Source organism: Canis lupus, chromosome 22, assembly GCF_048164855.1.
Source record: "Canis lupus baileyi chromosome 22, mCanLup2.hap1, whole genome shotgun sequence".
Taxonomy (NCBI): Eukaryota; Metazoa; Chordata; class Mammalia; order Carnivora; family Canidae; genus Canis; species Canis lupus.
The window spans coordinates 24,136,442-24,155,546 of NC_132859.1; the positions used below are offsets into that span (position 1 = coordinate 24,136,442).

A 19,105-nucleotide genomic window follows, 5' to 3' on the forward strand; every position below is an offset into this window, starting at 1 on the left:
TTAAAAGAATATGAACATGGGAGCTGAGAGAGCCTGTCCTAGAACCTCTCAATGTCAAGGCTCTTTCCCACCAAAGAAGTTGAAGGAATTGCTCAGGCTTCATGGACAAGCAAAAGCACAGGAACAAGGTCTGTCTCACAAATGCCTATGATGTGCGATGGCCTGGCAGGTGGTGCCAGATTATTGCCTCTGCTCCAAACCTCTTCTGATCTCGGTCTTGTGACGCTGGACCCAAGACCCTGTGGGCAATTTTGTCTTGCCCACTGCTCCCTATTGGCCTTTAGTAATAGGGGGTGCTAGAGAGACTTGGGGAAAGCCAGAGGAGAAAAGAGGGATTGGGTCTCCAGTCCCAGCGGATGCCCTGGTGACGGCACATCTCTGACCAGCAGCATCTGACTCCCGTGTATGGTTTCTCCCACCCTCGCACATCCGCCTCATGGCTTCCCTTCACAGACACCAGCACCAGTGGCCGTCACCTTCTCCAAATTCCAGGTACCACCCCCCATGGAACCCCCTTCTCAAGCTCAGAACAGGAGCAGAGCCCTGCAATGGTGCCTTCTCGGGGGTCTCCATCACTGGCCCTTCCTCGGAGCCTCTGGTTTTTCGTGGTCCCAGCCTCTTCCTTTTATTTTATTCTCCTGGCCTGTAGTGATAGCTGCTCCCTGCAGTTGCTGCTCCATGATATGCCAGTGTCTTCTTTTTGTCTTTTTAGTTCCCCTAACACTTGGACAACAACTCTATATTAAATTCTCTCCATCAAAATAACTGGAGTGTTTTTTTTCCCTTAATAGGGCTCTGACTACTAGACATGCTGAGAAAGGCTGGGCAGGATTCCTTTCCAAGACATAGCATTCTCTAAGCATAGAAGATTTCCCTATAAGATTTGTTATACAATTTGACATTAAATCAGGTACGGGTATGTGAGAAAGCAAAAAAGAGATTTCTGGAGATGACTCTGGAGATTCACAACCAGAATTCCAGGTATGAATTAGATGAAGAGACTTCTATATCATTATAAGAATAAATGCCAGTATTGTTGGGTTGGCAGCTGACACTTATTTCTCTGTATAGCAGACTGAAAAGTAAATGTAGCTTGAGTTGAAAACCTTTTAAATAAGAGTGGGAAAACTGCCATTTCATTTATTTTTAGTAAAAGTATGATGTTGAAATGCTACTTGATTCAGATGTCCACTCAGGGGGCAGAGCTATAACCAGAACTTTGCACGATTGGCACTGTAGGAAAAAAGCAACCGAGTGTTGTAGAAGTCCTGGTCATGCATGTTCCTAAGATCCTTTTGTCTGTGTTGGTTTAAAACAGCAAGATTGCATATGGCAACAGTGACGGGAAACATTTCAGATTTGTTGCTTTGTCTATAACACAGTGAGGACTGTACATACTCCCTATGTCTTGTCTCTTGTCTACAGATGATAAAACTAATCTCAAAGACATAAGGCAACTAGCTCAAGGTCATATAATTGTTTAGTGGCAAAAAGTTGGAGTTTACCCTGACTCCAGAAACCAAGCTCCTAATGTCTCAGGGCAATTACACATCCTCAACCAACTCTTCCTCCAGTTTGGCTTTAGGTACCTTCTTTGGGGTCATTACAATTCTATGGACAAAACTCATAAGTTCTTGGGTGACTATAGTCTGGTTACTTTCTGAGCTTTTCCTACCTACCTGTATTTATGACAGTTTCTAATATTTTCCTGATAAGTTAATCAGTTTTTTAAAATAAAAAATAGGTTTAAAATATCTCTAGTCTTTGTGCATATTATACTCAATTAGCCAGTAGCTCTCTAAAGCAACAGTCAGTGATTTATAACATTTGCTAAATCTTCACTTTCTCTAGGATGTTAGACCTTACTGCTTTGCAGACACCAAATGTTTGCAAAAACTATACTCTTCAATGATCTCCTTTTCGATGCTGGTCTAGAGTGTCCCTTCCAAGTGACAAATCTGTTGCCTTAGCATGTTGATAAATACTTCTGCTCTTGCATAATCACCCATTTTCCTAAACATCAATCACTCATCAATATTCAGTCAACACCATGGAGTACAACCGTGTGCTTCTGTATGCTTTACTGCATTTAACTCAAGGCTCATAATAAACAAGAGTAGGCAACTTTATCTTTCCCCTGCTCTGGAGCAAAAGGAGGCTCATAAAGTTTAGCAATCCACAGGGTTGCTACAGTTCTGGGTACATGTAACAGAGGATGAGGGATCCACAGTGGAGTCCACAAAAGGAAAGAAATAACAGGGCCAGTGGATGCCTCTTTCTCCACAACCTGGCTGAGGAGGCCTGTGGTGCTCATGCTGGGGAGCTGGAAACAGACGCCGGGCTGTGTATTTACAGGCACCCTATCAGGGGTACGGACAATAGCAGCTGGAAACCTCATTTTAAAGCAGAGTTTGGATGACACAAACTGCTTAAAATGCCTCCATATGTAGTTACGTGACTGTCCCTGTACTTGTCATTTTTCTGCACAGATACACACCGTACTTTCTTCTATTGATTTTCAGAAGCAGCCAAGAAACACATCCTGCTGAGCAGACACTCAAAAGGTATGAATGCCAGAGCCTCTGCCATTGCTTTGCACTTCCAAGTTTGATAGTATATTTGTCATTTAAAAAGGAAAATTAAATTAAAAACAAATAACAAACAATGCTGCCACCCCCCGCCGTGAGATGAAAGAGATTGAAAAAATAAAACGAAATCTCTAGAAGGTAATAGCAAAATCATTTATCAGTGATGTCGTTTACAATGTCTCTCATCTAGTCCTGAGAATTCACCTTGAAGGCCCACTGTCTCCTCTCAACTCCTCATGTCAAGCCTCACATGAAAATTCTGCATCTCACTGCAGCCCTACATGCTATCCAGAGAAAACAAACCCATGCATATCTGAAAACTGCCCTGAAAGCCATTTTCCTTAAGCCACTCACAGTCAGCCAGGGGATTATGAGGGATTTGTGAGCAACCTTTTAGAGATTTGAGGATGCGGTAAGGAAGAAATCCATTTTTGTAATGCCCCCATGTTTCATTCATTCATCCACTCGTTCATCCATTGGTTATTTATTGAGCACCCTAATCTTTGTGTGAGAAATCGTCAATGAACCAAAGAATCCTGTCAAGTCATCTCAGTATCTTTTTCCTGTGGACAAAATGCAATAAGGAAATCATACAATCATATCTGCCTCTCAGATTTCAATATTTTACCTTTGCATTTGTGACTATGGAGGGAGTTTTCTCTGTAGCATTCTTCTGGCTGTTGGGCAAAAGGCTCATGTCCTAAGTTAATTTATTCACTATCTGTACTTCTACTTAGGTAGATAATAGTGTTACAAAATCCAAAATCAGAAGGTATTTGTCTTGTAACCCAAATGTCCCAGTCTTTAAAGAATCTTGGTGTGACATGGGGTGGGGGGGATGGAAACATCATTTTCTGGAAGTTGTGTTTAATGAGAACATCTTCCTATGCTATTGCAGGCAGGGGGAGAGGAGGCCATTTTATAGTGACTCCTAGCAAGTGTCATGGCGTCCATGCCTCTGACAGGAGCAGATCCACTTTAGCCTGGATCTCAACGAGGAAATGGCTTTTTTTTTATGCCAATGACAACTTCTTCTTTTTAAATAAACTAAGTAAACTTCGATTTCAGGGCCCAACTTATGTTACTTTGGTTTTTCCCAAAGACTCAAGTGGGAAAGGGTGTCTTCCAATGAGTTCCATGGCAAGTAGAATATTCATGCAAAGAACAAGAGTCCTGATATCAGAGAGAGCTACAGGCCAAGCAAACAGGGGGAATTAGCCCCTAGCATTTTACAGAATGCATTAGCGTGTGCATGAGTTACTAAAAAAGAGCCAACAATGATAGCACTTAAATTGAATTTTGAGAATCCTCAGCTGCAAGTATAAATAACTTCTGCAAATTATAAAAGGGCCCTGATACAAAGAGTAGATCATCCTAGTCCAGAATAGAGTGAGACAGGCAGAAGAATACCAGCAAAATGTGTAGCATATAAGAAGAAAAATCTAGACCAGACTTGGAAGACTTACTGTAAAAGGGTAATCCCAATTCTTAGAGAAGGAGATGGAAGTTTACATGCTCACTCTCTCTCATCCTCTGCACTCTCTCATTTAGCCATCAGAATTTGCTCTTATATTTTGTGTTCATAAATTGTTCATATGCCAGAGGATAACATTGATCACACAAACAAATCCTTCAGATGATTTTAAAGAGTTCTGAGTTAAGAAACACCTGCATGATTTATTATATTAAGATTTTCCTGGCTATTACGGATAAGATTCTACTGGCAGTATATGGGCAAAGCAACTGAGCGGAACCCTTGATCAGAGGTTGATAAGACTCCATGTTAAATTACTACTGGATGTTATTCTGTGTTCTGCTTTTCTCGGAACATCTATAACAGTGATTGTTCTTTAACACTCCTTGATTAGGAGCTGACCATAAAAATAGAAAGTCAAAACACTATTAGTTAATTAATGCATGGCAGTAGGGAAACATACTCATCAAATCAGCCAAGGGCATCCATGTCATTTATTCCACAGAGATTTAAATTAAAATCTGCCTTCAGGGGCGCCTATGTGGCTCAGTCAGTTAAGCATCTGCCTCTGACTCAGTATGATCCCAGAGTCCTGGGATCAAGCCCCACATCACATGCCCCACATAGGGCTCCTTGCTCAGCAGGGAGCCTGGTTCTCCCTCTCCCCTTTGCTCATGCTCTCTCTTGCTGTCTTTCTCTCTCAAATAAACAAATAAAATCTTAAAAAAAAAAAAAAAATCTGGGCAGCCCCGGTGGCCCAGCAGTTTAGCGCCGCCTTCAGCCCAGGGCCTGATCCTGAAGACCCAGGATTGAGTCCCACGTTGGGCTCCCTGCATGGAGCCTGCTTCTCCCTCTGCCTGTGTCTTTGCCTCTCTCTCTCTTTCTGTGTGTGTGTCTCTCATGAATAAATACATAAAATCTTTTTTATAAAAATCTGCCTTCAGTTTTGCTCTTATCCCTTCTTCAAGGGTCACATATTTTTTTAATTTAAACAATGAGAAGCATACATTTAATTCTAATTAAAATCAACAGATTGTAAATTCTTTTACCAACTTTTACCTTTAAATAGAGTTAGACCCCTAGGAAACTACATGGCTTAGGTAATCATCAAACAGCTTCTTATTTCATTGAAGAAACCACCTTTATAAAGTCCATGTCTGCATTTCCTGCAGAAGGATGGTGGAGGATAGGAGTTTACGCAATATGCCATGTATAAAACCCCATGTGAGGGCCCTGTCTTCCATAAGGACCCACATTCACATTCCTGATAATGAGAACTAGAAATTGTATCATATCTCCCTCTTTTGACTTGACTTTCTGGAAGCTCAGGGCCACACTATACACTGAGCCACAGCAACCAGGGTCACACATTGACTTCCTCACTCTGTTTCTGATTTTCATTTTCTGTATATGTTATTCTCTAAGTCTTATTGTATGTTACATATGATGTCACAATGGATTAAATAAACTTCCCTCAGGTATTAGTGGTAAGCTGTGATCAGCAAAGCATGCTATTCATATTCGTCAACTGGTAATTCGATTTTCAAATCCTTTTGACAAAGAGTTAGAGGATAAATTTTTAAGTAAAGTAGATTTGCAGTCTCTCAAAGGCAAAACTATCTTTTATTTCTCTCTTCATTATTCTTTGCAAACAACAGGAGCTCAGTCAATGCCACCTAAGGCAACAAGGGCTAACACTTGCTGACTGAGTGTTTGGCTCATATTTCTTGGAACCTGATATAACCTGGGAGGCTATTTTTGATCCTTAAATAGGAGGTGCAGGATAAGAAGTAGATGAAGAAGGCCTTGATTTCTCCAGTGAGCACTTTTCTGCTCTTACAGAGGTAGGCAGACTTGTTGGAGTCTGGATGCATGATGACAAGGTGTGCTAAGGCTCCAGCATCATGTTCCTGGTGGCAGCAGGAGGAGGTAACTGTGGGCCTCACCGAGGAGCGCACCTGCTCCCATAACCCCCCGGCCCCAGCTAGTTTCCATGGGCATAGGTGCACAGAAAATCCCTCCTTCATATGGTGTTGGAAACACTATGACTCTGGGATTCTTTCAATTTTTCTAAGGTTTGCCCATTAATCTGTATCTGACTCTACCCAGAGTGCTTCTGGCTATTCCCTTGGCACACTCAGGGTACACAGGGGTGACATGATTGCCTGTGGCCCTCACAGCCAGAGGGGCTTAAGGAAGGGACAGTTGCGACTCCCTGACTCTGCCATCTTATCAAGAATCGAAAATAACATTTGCTTAGATTATTATTTTAGATATTTGCCAATATCTCATACTGTACTGTCAGAAGGAGCCTGCTTTCTTCCTAAGATCCTAAGACTTGGGAGCCCAGATGTGACAGCCTGTTCCGTGGCTGGGAATTGAAAGGGCCGGGATGCATGCTTTCTTTTTCTAATTTGGAAAATTGAAAACTATCAGAGTCAAAAGTCAACAAATACAGCAATAAACACGTGATTTCCTATTTAACCTGCGGTGTTTGGGGTTTCCAGCATCAAACAGATTGTAGGTATTTCAAAAAAAATATAGGAACAGCTGTGTTAATTTATTATAGTTTTATCCTAAGTGTGCTTAATTGTTTCAAAATAATGTTCATTGCCCCAGCTGGGAAAAGTACAAGTTTACTACAAGGGAAATCAAAGACATGTAACATATTTGATTTATGGCTCTACAAGGAAAAAAAAAAATACATGAGCAAGGAAGAGTAAACAAGGGATTCTGGGTAAGCTTTGATACTTCTTACCTAAATAGTACTTGAACTTGTATTTCTACCTGGCCCCCACTCCCCAGACTTGGACATCTGTTTTGTAGTTCGCAATAGCTAAAGGGCCACCTTTAGGACTGTTTGCTTGGAAGCAGGATTTCAATTTTATGTAGAGAAAAAAATGACAGAATAATCATTTCATAGCCAATTAGACATCAACTCTTAAAGTACGGGGGCCTCCAGAGGGGCCATTGGAAGATCCAGAAAGAGGTATGAAAAGAGAGGAGAACATTTATTGAGTAATAAGTGTTAGTACTTAGTAATAAATAGGATGATATTTAGTACCTATGCCAATTATTTCTACATTTTGGAGGTGAAGAAACCAAGACTTGGAGAGGTAAAGGGGCTTATCTAAGACTACAGAGTAAGAAAAGGAGCCACGTTGCAAATTCAGATTGACTGAAATCCTAAAATCCACCTCCACTCATTACAGCGGTTTACCTATGATGCCTCCTGTTGTTACTGAAATGGAACAAATGGAATTTGGGTGCACATGTGTTAATCTTCAGTGCTCTCTCTCTCTCTCTCTTTCTCTCTCTTTCTCTCTCTCTCTCTCTCTCTCACACACACACACACACACACTATTTAGAAAAAATACCTAGAGAAGACTTTTTCAGGAAGGTGAGATCCTGAAGGCACAGATGTGAGCAAAAGCCCAAGTTGTGGAGGGATGGCTAAGGTGCTTGGCATGAGAACATTTTATTTTGCTCCTGAGAAAGGGATGAAAGCAAAAAATGCTGGAAAAATCGAGCAAAACTGGGGATGGAGACCTCTGGGACAAGAGTGGACTTTGGGCCCCTTTATACTGAAATCTCATTCCCTAGCTTTGGGGAGTGGCCCTGGCAGGGAGCCCTCAGCCTGCAGCCCCACCGGGGAACTGCTCTCGTGCCAGGGCACATGTCCCCTTCTGTGGTCCTCCAGCCAGTGACTGGTGGGCACAAGGTTCTCAAGCTCAGCCCCCTCAACTCAACTTGAGACAGTTTTGCAAGGTCGTCCCAACTTCAGCACATCCCATCTGGTCAGCGAGGCCTTGCTGAGACAGTATCATAGCCCAGATTCTCCCTCTGCCCAATTCGGCTTCCTTCTCACCCCCAACAACGTGTACAGACCCAGACAGCCAGCCCCAGTGCCAGAAACTTTCCCTGGAAAATCATCTCAGAGCCTGCTTTCCAGTGAGTATATCTGCAACAGGTGGCTAAAGAGCATTTCTTTAAGAACAGGGATGCCTAAGTGACTAGTTTGAAGTTGCTTAAGTCTTTGTGACATGAAGCCTTTATCACTGGCTTCCAGATCTTCAAAAAAGCCTGCTGCCCTCTCAGACCATTTGGTTAAGGGAAAGGGATAAAGAGGTTAGATTTTCAGTCTAGACCAACATGATGCAGAATGGGGACAATGGAGACAGAAGATGAGATATTCAGAACATGTAGGGATTTGCAGAACTCCCAGGAAGGCTGTGAACTATCATGGGACGTGGGTTTAGGCCTTGAACCAAAGGTGCCTAGACCTAAGAGGCAAGAACAAACTGGCTGACATGTGGGTTGGCAGTTAAGAGGCTGAGCTTTACCATCATAGAAAGGGACTAAGTCATTCCTGGGCCAGGGAAGTGGATGTAACAGGTCCACGTGAGGGAGAAAAAAATCATCTGAGCAGGGCGTGGACCCGTCCAACCTTTTGGAGGAGCTGAGCCCCTCCTCTGAACCTCCTGGCTGTTGGCTCCACTCAGGAGGCACTTGACCTTCTCCTCAGTCTGTGAATCATACTTCAAGTGTCCAGTCTCCTTAGCTAGGGTGTAAGGTGTCTCCCCTGTTATGCGCCTCACAGCACTTAGCACCTCACATAACAGACTCTTAAGAGAAACCTAATTAATTGATTGTAGACCTTGACAGAGCTGAGCAAGAAGTCTGACCAGCTCTGTAAAGATTCTCTTAAACCTCATATGTAGATTTGAAACCAGTGCTCTTGGGACGAGAAGCCCTCATTTGCTGGTCACCAGCTTTCCTTACATACAAGTTTTTTTGTTTTTTTTTTTTGAGATTGAAATGCTGGCTTCAATCAGCAGTTCCTTCAGAAGTGCTGCTGCCTGACACTGACCATTTACTAAAGAAAGGGAACGTTGGAAGCATAACTAACACCTCTTCAATGAGATTTGGAAAGTGAAAAAGAGAACATCACTTCATCTATTTCTACATTGAAAGGTCATTTCAATCAGTGAGATAGAATGAGCTTTATTCACGAAGCACTTGGAAATCCTGAAATTGTATTAAATACATATACTGGACAAAAGAGAAGCCTAGTCTGAGAGGATGAGATGCAGTCAAATATAGATACCAAATACTCATCAACTCAGAAAAGCATGTGAGAAACAAACAGGGCCAAGGATTTGATGGCGGCAGACCGAGCCTGGAAGCTAGCTCTGGCCTTGGGCCTCACTTGGCCTTTCTGTAGCTCCAGATCTTCCACCTTTAAAGTGGGGTGGCAAATACTTACAACTGCAAAACGAGAACAAGTAGGTTTTAGAACATGACCACAGGCCTGTGGAAGGCTTGTGGTTTATAAAAGGCTCTTTTAGAGTTCCTGATGGGACCCACGTTTTTGTATCACTTGGCTCCCACTGGCACCATCCGGCCCTGGTTGTGGTTAGCAGCACTCGTCTTGGAATTAACCATACTTCTATTCCAAACACAGCCTTGCCATGTCCTAGCTGTGTGACGGTGGGGATGCTTCTTAACCTCCTGAAATACAACCTCTTTATTTATAAAATGGAGTCTTGCCATCTCACAGGTAGGTGGTGAGAGCTGCATGTGGCAGAGGGTGTCTTAGCTCCCTTATTACATCTCTGTGCATTGAAAGCAAGCTTCTAAAAAAAAAAAAAAAAAAAAAAAAAAAAGAAAGCAAGCAAGCTTCTCTTCATATAAACATTGCTATGGCTTTGGTCTAATTCAGAAAACTGAGCTGATACTTTTACAAACCTCACGCAACTCCATCTTGGAAGCATTTTTAGCAAGTGCTTAGTCCTCCACCATCATTTTTACAAGTAATTGCTATTGCACGATGAGCTGTATATCAGGTTAATGAGAAGGACAACAAAGGTCGTGGGCTTCTCATCTTCAGTTTGACCTTCCTAGGTCAAGGTCTTCTGTGATTGAAAATGACAGAAAAATTTCAAGAACTTCTGAGCCAGTTAGCGGAGACTGAACCAATTACTATGTTTAACCTCAAGGTTACTATAGAACCTCAAGGTGCCTTCTGCAGCTTCTAAATAGTTGACTTTACCTCCCCATCACAGTACTCGGCCAGGGCTGTGCTCTGACCTTTCCAAACAGCTGACATGAGAGCTCAAGAAATGAAATTGGCAGGAAACTCTCCGTAGCCCTGCAGCACTCAAAGAAAGCTCTGCAACCACAGCAGCTAACACAAGATCTAGTGCCATCTGGACAAGGACAGGCCTCTGTGATACACACACACAAATGCATTAACCAGTGTTGAGTATCGAAGTGGCTGTGTCGGGTGTACCACACAAGTAAGTGGTGAGTGCATCCCATGAAATACACCAGGGCACTAGGCAGCTCCATAAGAAATACCTTGCTTTCCACCTTCTTCAACAAAGACTATATATATATATATGCTCTTATGGGGGAGCAGTGCCCATCTGGGCATCACTACACTGACTCCAGGTGTTCATCAGCTAAGACCACTGACATCAAAATCAACAGTCCTGGAAAAGTGTTCCTCCTACATGTTAGGGAGTTAGGGCATCATGAATTCCTTCACCTCATTAAGATAATTCACACAAAAGCCACGGGCTAAATGTCTAACCCCTGTCCCCGCCCCCCCCAAAGTATCACTTTTTGTTAATCCATGTGAGCAACACCATTGACTCCCAATAAACAATGTTGCTGGTAAAATGGGTTGGAAAATTCAGCTGAACCCTGAGACCAAACGTGGCTTCTTCCCTTTCACTCCAAATCTAGATTTTTGAGACATTTTCTGTACTTGACTCTCAAGTGTTTTTGCTGACAGAGATGAAAATACAACTTCCTAAATTCCAAAAAATATACCAAAAGCAAAGTAAAAAAGTGAAAGACTACATTTATAAGAGAGACAGAGAAAAAGTTTTGGGGGGGGGGATGGTGGAGAAGGCAGAAAAAGGAGGGGGGTAAGGTAATAGAAAACATAAAATGCAAGTTTGATAACATATGCTGTGAGGAAACCAAAAAAATAGGCATTTTCATACATTGCTGGCTGGAATGCAAAATGGCATTTGGGACTACCTACAAGAATTATATATGCATTTACCTTTTGATCAAGCAATCCCATCTCTAAACATTTAACTCAAAGATAAACTGGAAATAAAAAAGCTGAATGCACAGGCTATTCATTATAGTGCTATTTGTAAAAGCTAAAGCTGGAAAAACCCATATGTCCATCTAGGGCACAGGGCGAATGAACAGCAGTCCATCCACACAAAGGACACCATGGAAGCTGTGAGAACACTACATACTACTATGAAGTAAGGATACATTGCTCTAGGATACATTGCTAAGTAAAGTAGACAAAACTGTGTATATAATATGCTACCAATTTCTTAAGAAGTGAGAGATAGGGTGTCTTTATTTGAATATATTTTTCAAATGAAAGGATGGTCCATAATTTTTTTTAGATTATTCCCTTTTAGAGAAGAGAGAGAATAGGATAGGGAATCAAGGATAGAAGCTATCTTCTTTCAATATACCTTTTTATGGATTTGACTTTGGACTCATGGAACCTCTTTACATAATTAAGAAACAAAAGTAATAAAAAAAAGCAATTTCTAAATATTTAAAACAAATAAACCTTGATATACCCATATAGAGACTAATGATTTGGCTAAATATAGATGGGTTGCATGCATGTGAGGAAATTACTGAGGCAAAGGAAAGAACCAGGCAAAAGAGCTATAAAGAGAAAAGTACTTGGAGCTCACACACAGGGCCAGGAAGAGTGCCTCTTCATACTTGCCAAAATGTCCTTTATTATTAAGCCTGACAATTCACTGGCCATTAGGTAGAGTATACAGAAGGGTCTCACCACAGTAATGTGCAATAATCAGCTTTAGCTTAAAGGCTGCCCTGGTCCTACATGATGAAGCTCAGAACTAAGACCCAAAGGTATCAAACTGTTTCCCAGGAACTTCACTGAATCCTAAAACAAAGTTCAAGACTTGCTGGGATAACAAAAATAACCAGCACCAACAAAGTCAAATTCACAAAGCCAGACATTCAGTCAAAGATCACCAGGAATAACAGGAAGTAGAAAAGTATTACTTAAAATTAGGAGACAAAATCAGATTCAATCAAAACCAACCCAGAAATGATAAAATAGATATATATTTATATATAATGAAAATATAATTAGCAGATGAGGACATTAAAATAAGCTGTATTCTTCTTGTTCAAGTAGCTAGAGGAAATATTGACCATGTTAATCAAAGACATGAAGATATATACATTAAAAAAAGACTCAAATCAAACTTGTAGAGCCAGACTACAGTGTCTCAGATGAAAAATACACTGGTAATAGTAGACCAGACATTGCAGAGGAAGAGATTTGTTAAGTTGGAAACAGAGCAATAGAAACTATCTAAAATCAAACAGAGAGAAGGGGGGGAAAAAGGCTTCAAAAAAAGACCAGAATATCAGTGAGCTGTGAACCACTTCAGGAAGCCCGATATATGTGTCGTTGTATTTTTCAAAGAGGAGACACACATCCACACAGACAAATATTTTGTTTTTCCTGTGCCCTGTTGCATGAATTGTCAATGTAGAGGTGAATTAGAGCTGTGAGCACAAAGAGCTGCCATCCCTCTCAACAAGGAAATTTCTTCAGCCAAAAGTGGCTATTTCCCTTCAACTCCAAAATCTAGACTTTGAGACATTTTTCAGGACATTGACTTTCCTACTGGAGAAATGGGCTCAGAAGCTCCCGGAGACCCTTAGGCTCTCTCCACGGGTGCCCATTCTCAGGCAGAGTCTTAGTCAGGTGGATCCCATCCCTAGAACTTTGTCCCACTGACAGGACAGTAGAGTCCACCTCTACCCCCATGGTTCCCAGGCATTAAGGCCTCTTGGCCACTGCAAGAACCTGACAAATCCCTGACAGGGAAACCAGAAGTTCCTCTTCAAAGTATCCTGGGTAGTGAGTCCCTCTACTGGCAGGCTTAGTGAGTCCCCAAACCTTCAGGACAACTGCTCATGACATGTCTGAAACTATACCCCAAACCTGGCTCTCCTTGTGACAATTCCATGGAGAACAGAGGAATTCAGAACTACTACAAGGGTCTCTCATATAACTATTCATAGATCTAGGTCTATATCCACAACTACCATCCAGTTACAATTGGGGCCTATGATGCTAAGTGATGAGCCCACTTATATAATATTCTGGAAAAGATAAAACTATAGGGACAGAAAATGGATCAATGGTTGCCAGGAGTAGGGTATGATGGGAGAAATGGGTTACAGAGAGGAAGCACAAGGAATTTTTAGAGGTTCTATAAACTTCTATAGAAACTAGTCCACACGCACACACACACACACACAAAAAAAAAAAGAAAGAAAAAGAAAAGAAAAAGAAACTAGTCCACAATCTTGACTGTGGGGATGGTTATATGACTATACGCACTTAACAAAATTGATAGAACTATATACCAAAAAAAGTGAATTTTATTGTTACACATTTGTCAACTCATAGAACTAATACTAAAAATGGTGAGTTTTTTAGATATAATTGTATCTCCCTTAATAAAAAAAATAGAAAACAAGTAAAAAAAAGTCTAAAAAACTGAGGCTTTAAAAACATAAATATATTTTTATATATTTGGCTTTTATTAAGATGGATCCCAACTCATACTCTGGTAACAAACTTACCTCAGGGTGAAATCCTTTGGATTCAGTGCTTCTCAAACTGTAATATATCTCCAGAGAATCTATTAAAGTGCAGATTCTAATTTAGGAGGGGTGAGGGCAGAGATTCTGCATGTCTCAGAAGCTTCTAGATGATGTTGATGCTGTTGGTCTATGGACCACACTGTAAGTAGCAAAGCTAAGGACTCTAGTGAGATTACTTGATATAGAAAGGCCAGGAGAACTATTCACTCAGGTTGAAAAACACCTTTGTGGCATGATACATTGGCCTGTGTTGGTTAAAGGATTGATCCCTTAGCAACAGCGTGTCACCTACTATCTTCAGAGCTGGAAGCTGATCAACTGCACCATTCTGGAACCAGGTCTGGAATCAAATACAGCTAATGGAGGTAAAGAAAGCTCTTGTCAACAGAAATCCAAAAACCCCTCAGGGCAGAGGAGAAGCTTCAGGAGACTTGTGAAACCACAGGGGCCCATAGAGCCACAAAGGCTCTTCCATCCATCCATCCATCCATCCATCCATCCATCCATCCATCCATATATGAATAACAATCTCTCTTCAAGTGTGCATGGAAACCACTTAGAAAGGAAGTCAATACTGATTTCTTGTGATTCTGCAGACTTTCTAAAGACTATGAGTGGCACCACCTAACAGCTGCTGAGAGCTCAGTGCTGCCTGTGCCCCCAGCAGGAATTTTCATCTCTGGAGTGGTCTCCCAGCAGGAGTTAAAAAGTAGCTGTGACAGGAAACTGAGTATTGGAGACTGATGGTAAATGGCTGGTTTTTATATTCAACAACTTCATAACACTTTCCCAGAGAACTGGCACTTCTTTTTGCATGCTTAAAAAAAATACCACTATATAAATATCTTCACAGCTTCTTCGCCCACAGATGCCCTTAGGTATAAAACATCACTTAGCAGACTAACACATGCCAATACCTTCAAATACTTCACTTGGGGCTTTTCAAGAGGAAGTAACCACATATATATTGAGAGTCTCATTGTAAGTTGTTAACATTTACCGGGCACTTACTATGTGCCACGAACTGTCCTAAGTGCACTTCATACATTCATGATCTCAACATGACATCACCTCACAACAACCCCATGAAGTAGGAACCTTATTGGCTCTTCTTTACAGATGAGAACTCTCAGGCACAAGGAGGCTGAGTAACTTGTTCAAGGGCGCACACTAGTAATAATAAGCAGTGATATGAACTCCAGCAGTTGTTGTCTTCCTGCCCCATACCTTCCCCCTCCTGACCAGTATGTTAGGGTCTGCTCTATGCCTGCCACTGCATATAATAGTGTTCACCAAGCCTCAGGGTCTCCCATTTGGGAGAACTTGAAGAAACATGGCATTAGGATCAGCACATATTATTCCCCAATTTCCTTAGAGCGCTTTGATTTCTCACAATAGGAGATGATGAAGCCACTTGCCTGATACCCGTAAACCATCACACAGTAAACCTCTAGAGGCATTGATGACTGAGTCAGAAGGTTTGTTCTTCCCTGGACCTTACCTTACTTATGTAAAGATGGGGAAGACTGTGAAGGGAACATATTTGGGAGGGAAATCAGGAGTTCGAATGGACATCTGAGTCTGACATACCTCACATACATCCAAAAGGGAGATGTCAGAGAGCAGGTTCAAATTCACATATAACTGAAAAATTAATGGATGACAAAATATGGTGAATGGGACTCTTCTAAGAGTAACATGGGATAATAGTTGGGAGTAGAGATAAAACAAGGTTTACCATGAGTTGATCTTTGTTGATCTGACTGATGAGTCCATTGGGATTAATAATATTATTCTGACTACTTTTGTATGTCTGTAACTTTCCAAATTAAATTTTTAAAAAATCAGGAGAGGAGCCTGGTTGGCACAGTCAGTTAAGCGTTTGACTCTTGGTTTTGGCTCGAGTCATGATCTTAGGGTGGTGAGATTGAGCCCCACATTGGGCTTGCACTCAATGTGGAGTCTGTTTGGGATTCTCTCCCTCCCTCTGCCCCACCCACTCCTCAAATAAATAAATAAGTCTTTTAAAAAATTCGGGACACAGTATCACTTATATAGGATATCATACAAAATGGAAAACCTAGATCTAATCATAAAGGAATACCAGACAAAGCCAAATCGAGGGACAGTCTACAAAATAACCTACCTGTACTCTTCAGAAATGTCAGTGTCATGAAAGATAACAAAAACTGAGGAACTGTTTCTAAATAAATGACACCAGAGACACATAACAACTATATGTAATGTGTGAAACTGGCTTATATCCTGGATCAGAAAAAAAATGGTATAAAGGACATTATTTAGTCAATCTGAAGTTTGAATGTTGATCAGTATATTACATAGTATATATTGATGTAAAATATCTTAAATTTAATCATTTACTGAGGTTATGTAAAAGCATGTCCATATTCTCAGGACTTTCACACTTAAATATTTAAGTGTGAAAAATCATGATGAATAAAATTTATTCTCAAATAACACGGTAATAACAATTATAATAATGTATAAATATTTGTGTACATTATATAGATATGAAGTGAAGAGATTATGCAAAAATGTTAACTGGTGAATCTAGGTGAAGCATATTCATTGCACTATTCTTTAAACTTTTCTATAGGCTTAATATTTTTCAAAATCAATTTTTAAAAAATTAACATGATTAACCTGATGCAACTAGGATCCCTAAAATATACCCCTTGCATTCCTTATAGTTTTTTTTAATAAGAAGCTATCTTCTTTATTCCTTAATGATAGGTACTAAATCCTTGATACTTAAAGCCCCTTGTATGTATCAGTTTTATCTGCATTATGTCACTTCCTCATCACCATGGGCCCTGCAGGTGCTCTCCAGCCGCGGGGGTACCACTGGTGGAAAGCCTTGGCTGAAGAATATCTTGTTCAGTCACAGTCCCTTCCTAGGAGAGCCCACATCCATTGCTTGGTTGGCCTGGGGCTGTAAAGGTCTGGCCCTCTTGTCCTAACTCAGGACAGCTCTGCAGGGCCATCCCCACTTCAGAGCTCTCCACTGTCATAGCCTGATGTGTCCCTGTGCCCAGTCCACTTCCTTCCCTTTCCTTCTACATGTGTTGGCCTCATGAACACTCCCTCACAAACCTCCCACACAGTAATCCCCATCTCCAAGCCCACCTTCCTGGGGACCCAACTGTGGCATTAATATTATGATCATTTTGCAGATGAGGAAACGTAACCTTTGAAAAATCACTTGCCTAAGATCAGAAAACCATTTATTGGTGAAGCCATGATTGACTCCAAATCTATTGTTCTCTAGCCTCCCCTCCCTTCTATTTACCTTTCCAAATCCTACCTCTCTATTAAGGACAAGGCCAAGTTCCCACTTCACCCAGTGGCCTCTTTGACTTTCCCTTTCTGACCTCGAAACTCTCACCATCTACTCCATTTGGCACATGGCCATGATCCCACTTTTCTTTAAAAAGTGGCTGTTCTTAACTATTACCTCATCTTACAAAAGCATTGTGTGGTCATTTAGCTTTCCACTTTGAATTTTGGTGTTTTCTCTGCATTGTAATTTCCCTGGGATAAAGGTAATTCATCTCTCGTTGTGTCCCAACACTTGTGTCCACATGCAGAGCACACACTATATTATAGTGCAAAGAATGTGAAAGAATGGCAAGATCCCCTCTCTTTTGGCTGTGTTCTGAGTCTTTGAACAGGAAACACCACGACCTCAAAAGATACTCAGCCCTATAGCCTCAATTTCCTTTTCGTCTTTTCTGGAATGGTATGGGGCCTTGTTACATGGGATACGAGGGGACGGCAGGTTATTCTGCCAAAGAAGCAATACCGACCACGGGGAGGGAATCCACACTGCACTGACCCGCATTAAAACATAAGCCAGAAAATACCCAGTTCAAATTCAAATTCAGTCAAGCAACAAGGATGGAAAAAAAATACTAGGACTGAAATCACCAGAACGCATCTTTGCCATTTATTTTGCCAAAACTACTTTCATTTTAATTATTTAAAGCATTTCATAATACATTAGCAAATGGGATGTTGGGTACTTTGCAAGAGTAATGAAGTCTTAGATCAAGCATCTGACAATACCACATTATTAAATTTTAAGAGCAAAATAGTTGAGTAGCTTTTCTTTGAAGATTATCAGAACTGGGAGATTAGCAAAGGCTTCTCCACAGTCTCCTAGCAAAGAGAAGTGGAAGCAGGCAGAGGCAGGAAAGTTTAGTCCAAAATCCCTCTTCCTTCCAGTTCCTGGGCATCACTTTGTTGCCATGGTAAACTCTGTTACTATGTGGCCACTCAGACCTAAGCAGGACTTGAAACAATAAGTATCTAAATACATTACTAGCTTTTGGTTTAGAAATAATTTCCAGTACTTTTTTCTCCTTTGCTTTCAAACATTAAGCTGTACGATGACGTGTAGTGTTGCAATATAAATGTGAATCGATTGAAAAATAATTTTTGCCAAACTTTCCTAACTATTCATTTTGCCAAACTTTCCTAACCATTCACCATCAGTATAGGAAGTCGATTTCAGAAAGAAGTTTCTGAGTTGGAACATCTGTAGGTGGGGTCTTCAAACTTTAGAGCCCACAGGCCAAATCTGTGGCCTGCCACCTGTTTTTGTACATCTTGTGAGCTAAGAATTGTTTTTACATTTTTAAGCGGTTGAAAAAAATCAAAATAACAATATTTTGTGATACCTGAAAACTATACAAAATTCAAATATCAGTTTGAAACAACGTCTTATTGAAGCACAGTCATGCTTACTTATTTATATATTACCTAAGGCTGCTTTTTAAGAAAGATTTTATTTATCTGTTTGAGAGAGAGCATGTGTGCTCCCAAGCAAGGGCAGGGGCAGAGGGAGAGGGAGACTCCCCACTGAGCAGGGAGCCTGTGGGCTCAATCCCAGGACCCTGAGATCATGACCGGAGCCCAAGGCAGACATTTAACTGAGCCACTGAGGTGCCCCTAAGGCTGCTTTTGTTCCAACAGCAAGGCTGAGTAATTGTGACAGAAACTGTATGGCCCACAGAGCCGAAACTATTTACTATCTAGCCCCCCACAGAGAGAATTTGCCAACCTCAATCTAGAGACATGAACTGTACAGGAAAATTTAGACTAGGAACCTGGGTGTTTCTTCTTTGCCAAGAAGTCTGTAACAGGTGCTGCCTTTATCCTCTAGGGCTGCTATAAAATACCATAGACTGGGTAGCTTATCAACAACAGAAATGTATTGCTCACAGCTCCGGAGGCTGGGAAGTCCAAGATCAAAGCAACAGCATGGTCGCCTTCTGGAGAGGACCCCGTCTTCCTGATTCAGAGCCAGCGCCTTCTC

General features: G+C 41.2%; 1 protein-coding gene across 20 annotated transcripts in view; it reads right to left on the minus strand.

Annotated features, from left to right (window-relative positions):
• Positions 1–19,105, minus strand: part of NEK11 (NIMA related kinase 11) — a 261,482-nt gene that overhangs the window by 34,601 nt on the left and 207,776 nt on the right. Inside the window, exon 17 of one of the 20 annotated variants that reach the window (XM_072792793.1) lies at positions 14,099–14,123. The exons of 18 other annotated variants lie outside the window; for them this stretch is intronic. In XM_072792793.1, coding sequence (XP_072648894.1) covers positions 14,114–14,123 — 10 coding nt within the window. In that variant the 3' untranslated portion in view covers positions 14,099–14,113. Of the gene's footprint in view, positions 1–14,098; positions 14,124–15,386; positions 15,412–19,105 lie in introns of those variants that run through there. One more of the 20 variants, XM_072792792.1, reaches the window with a different exon arrangement.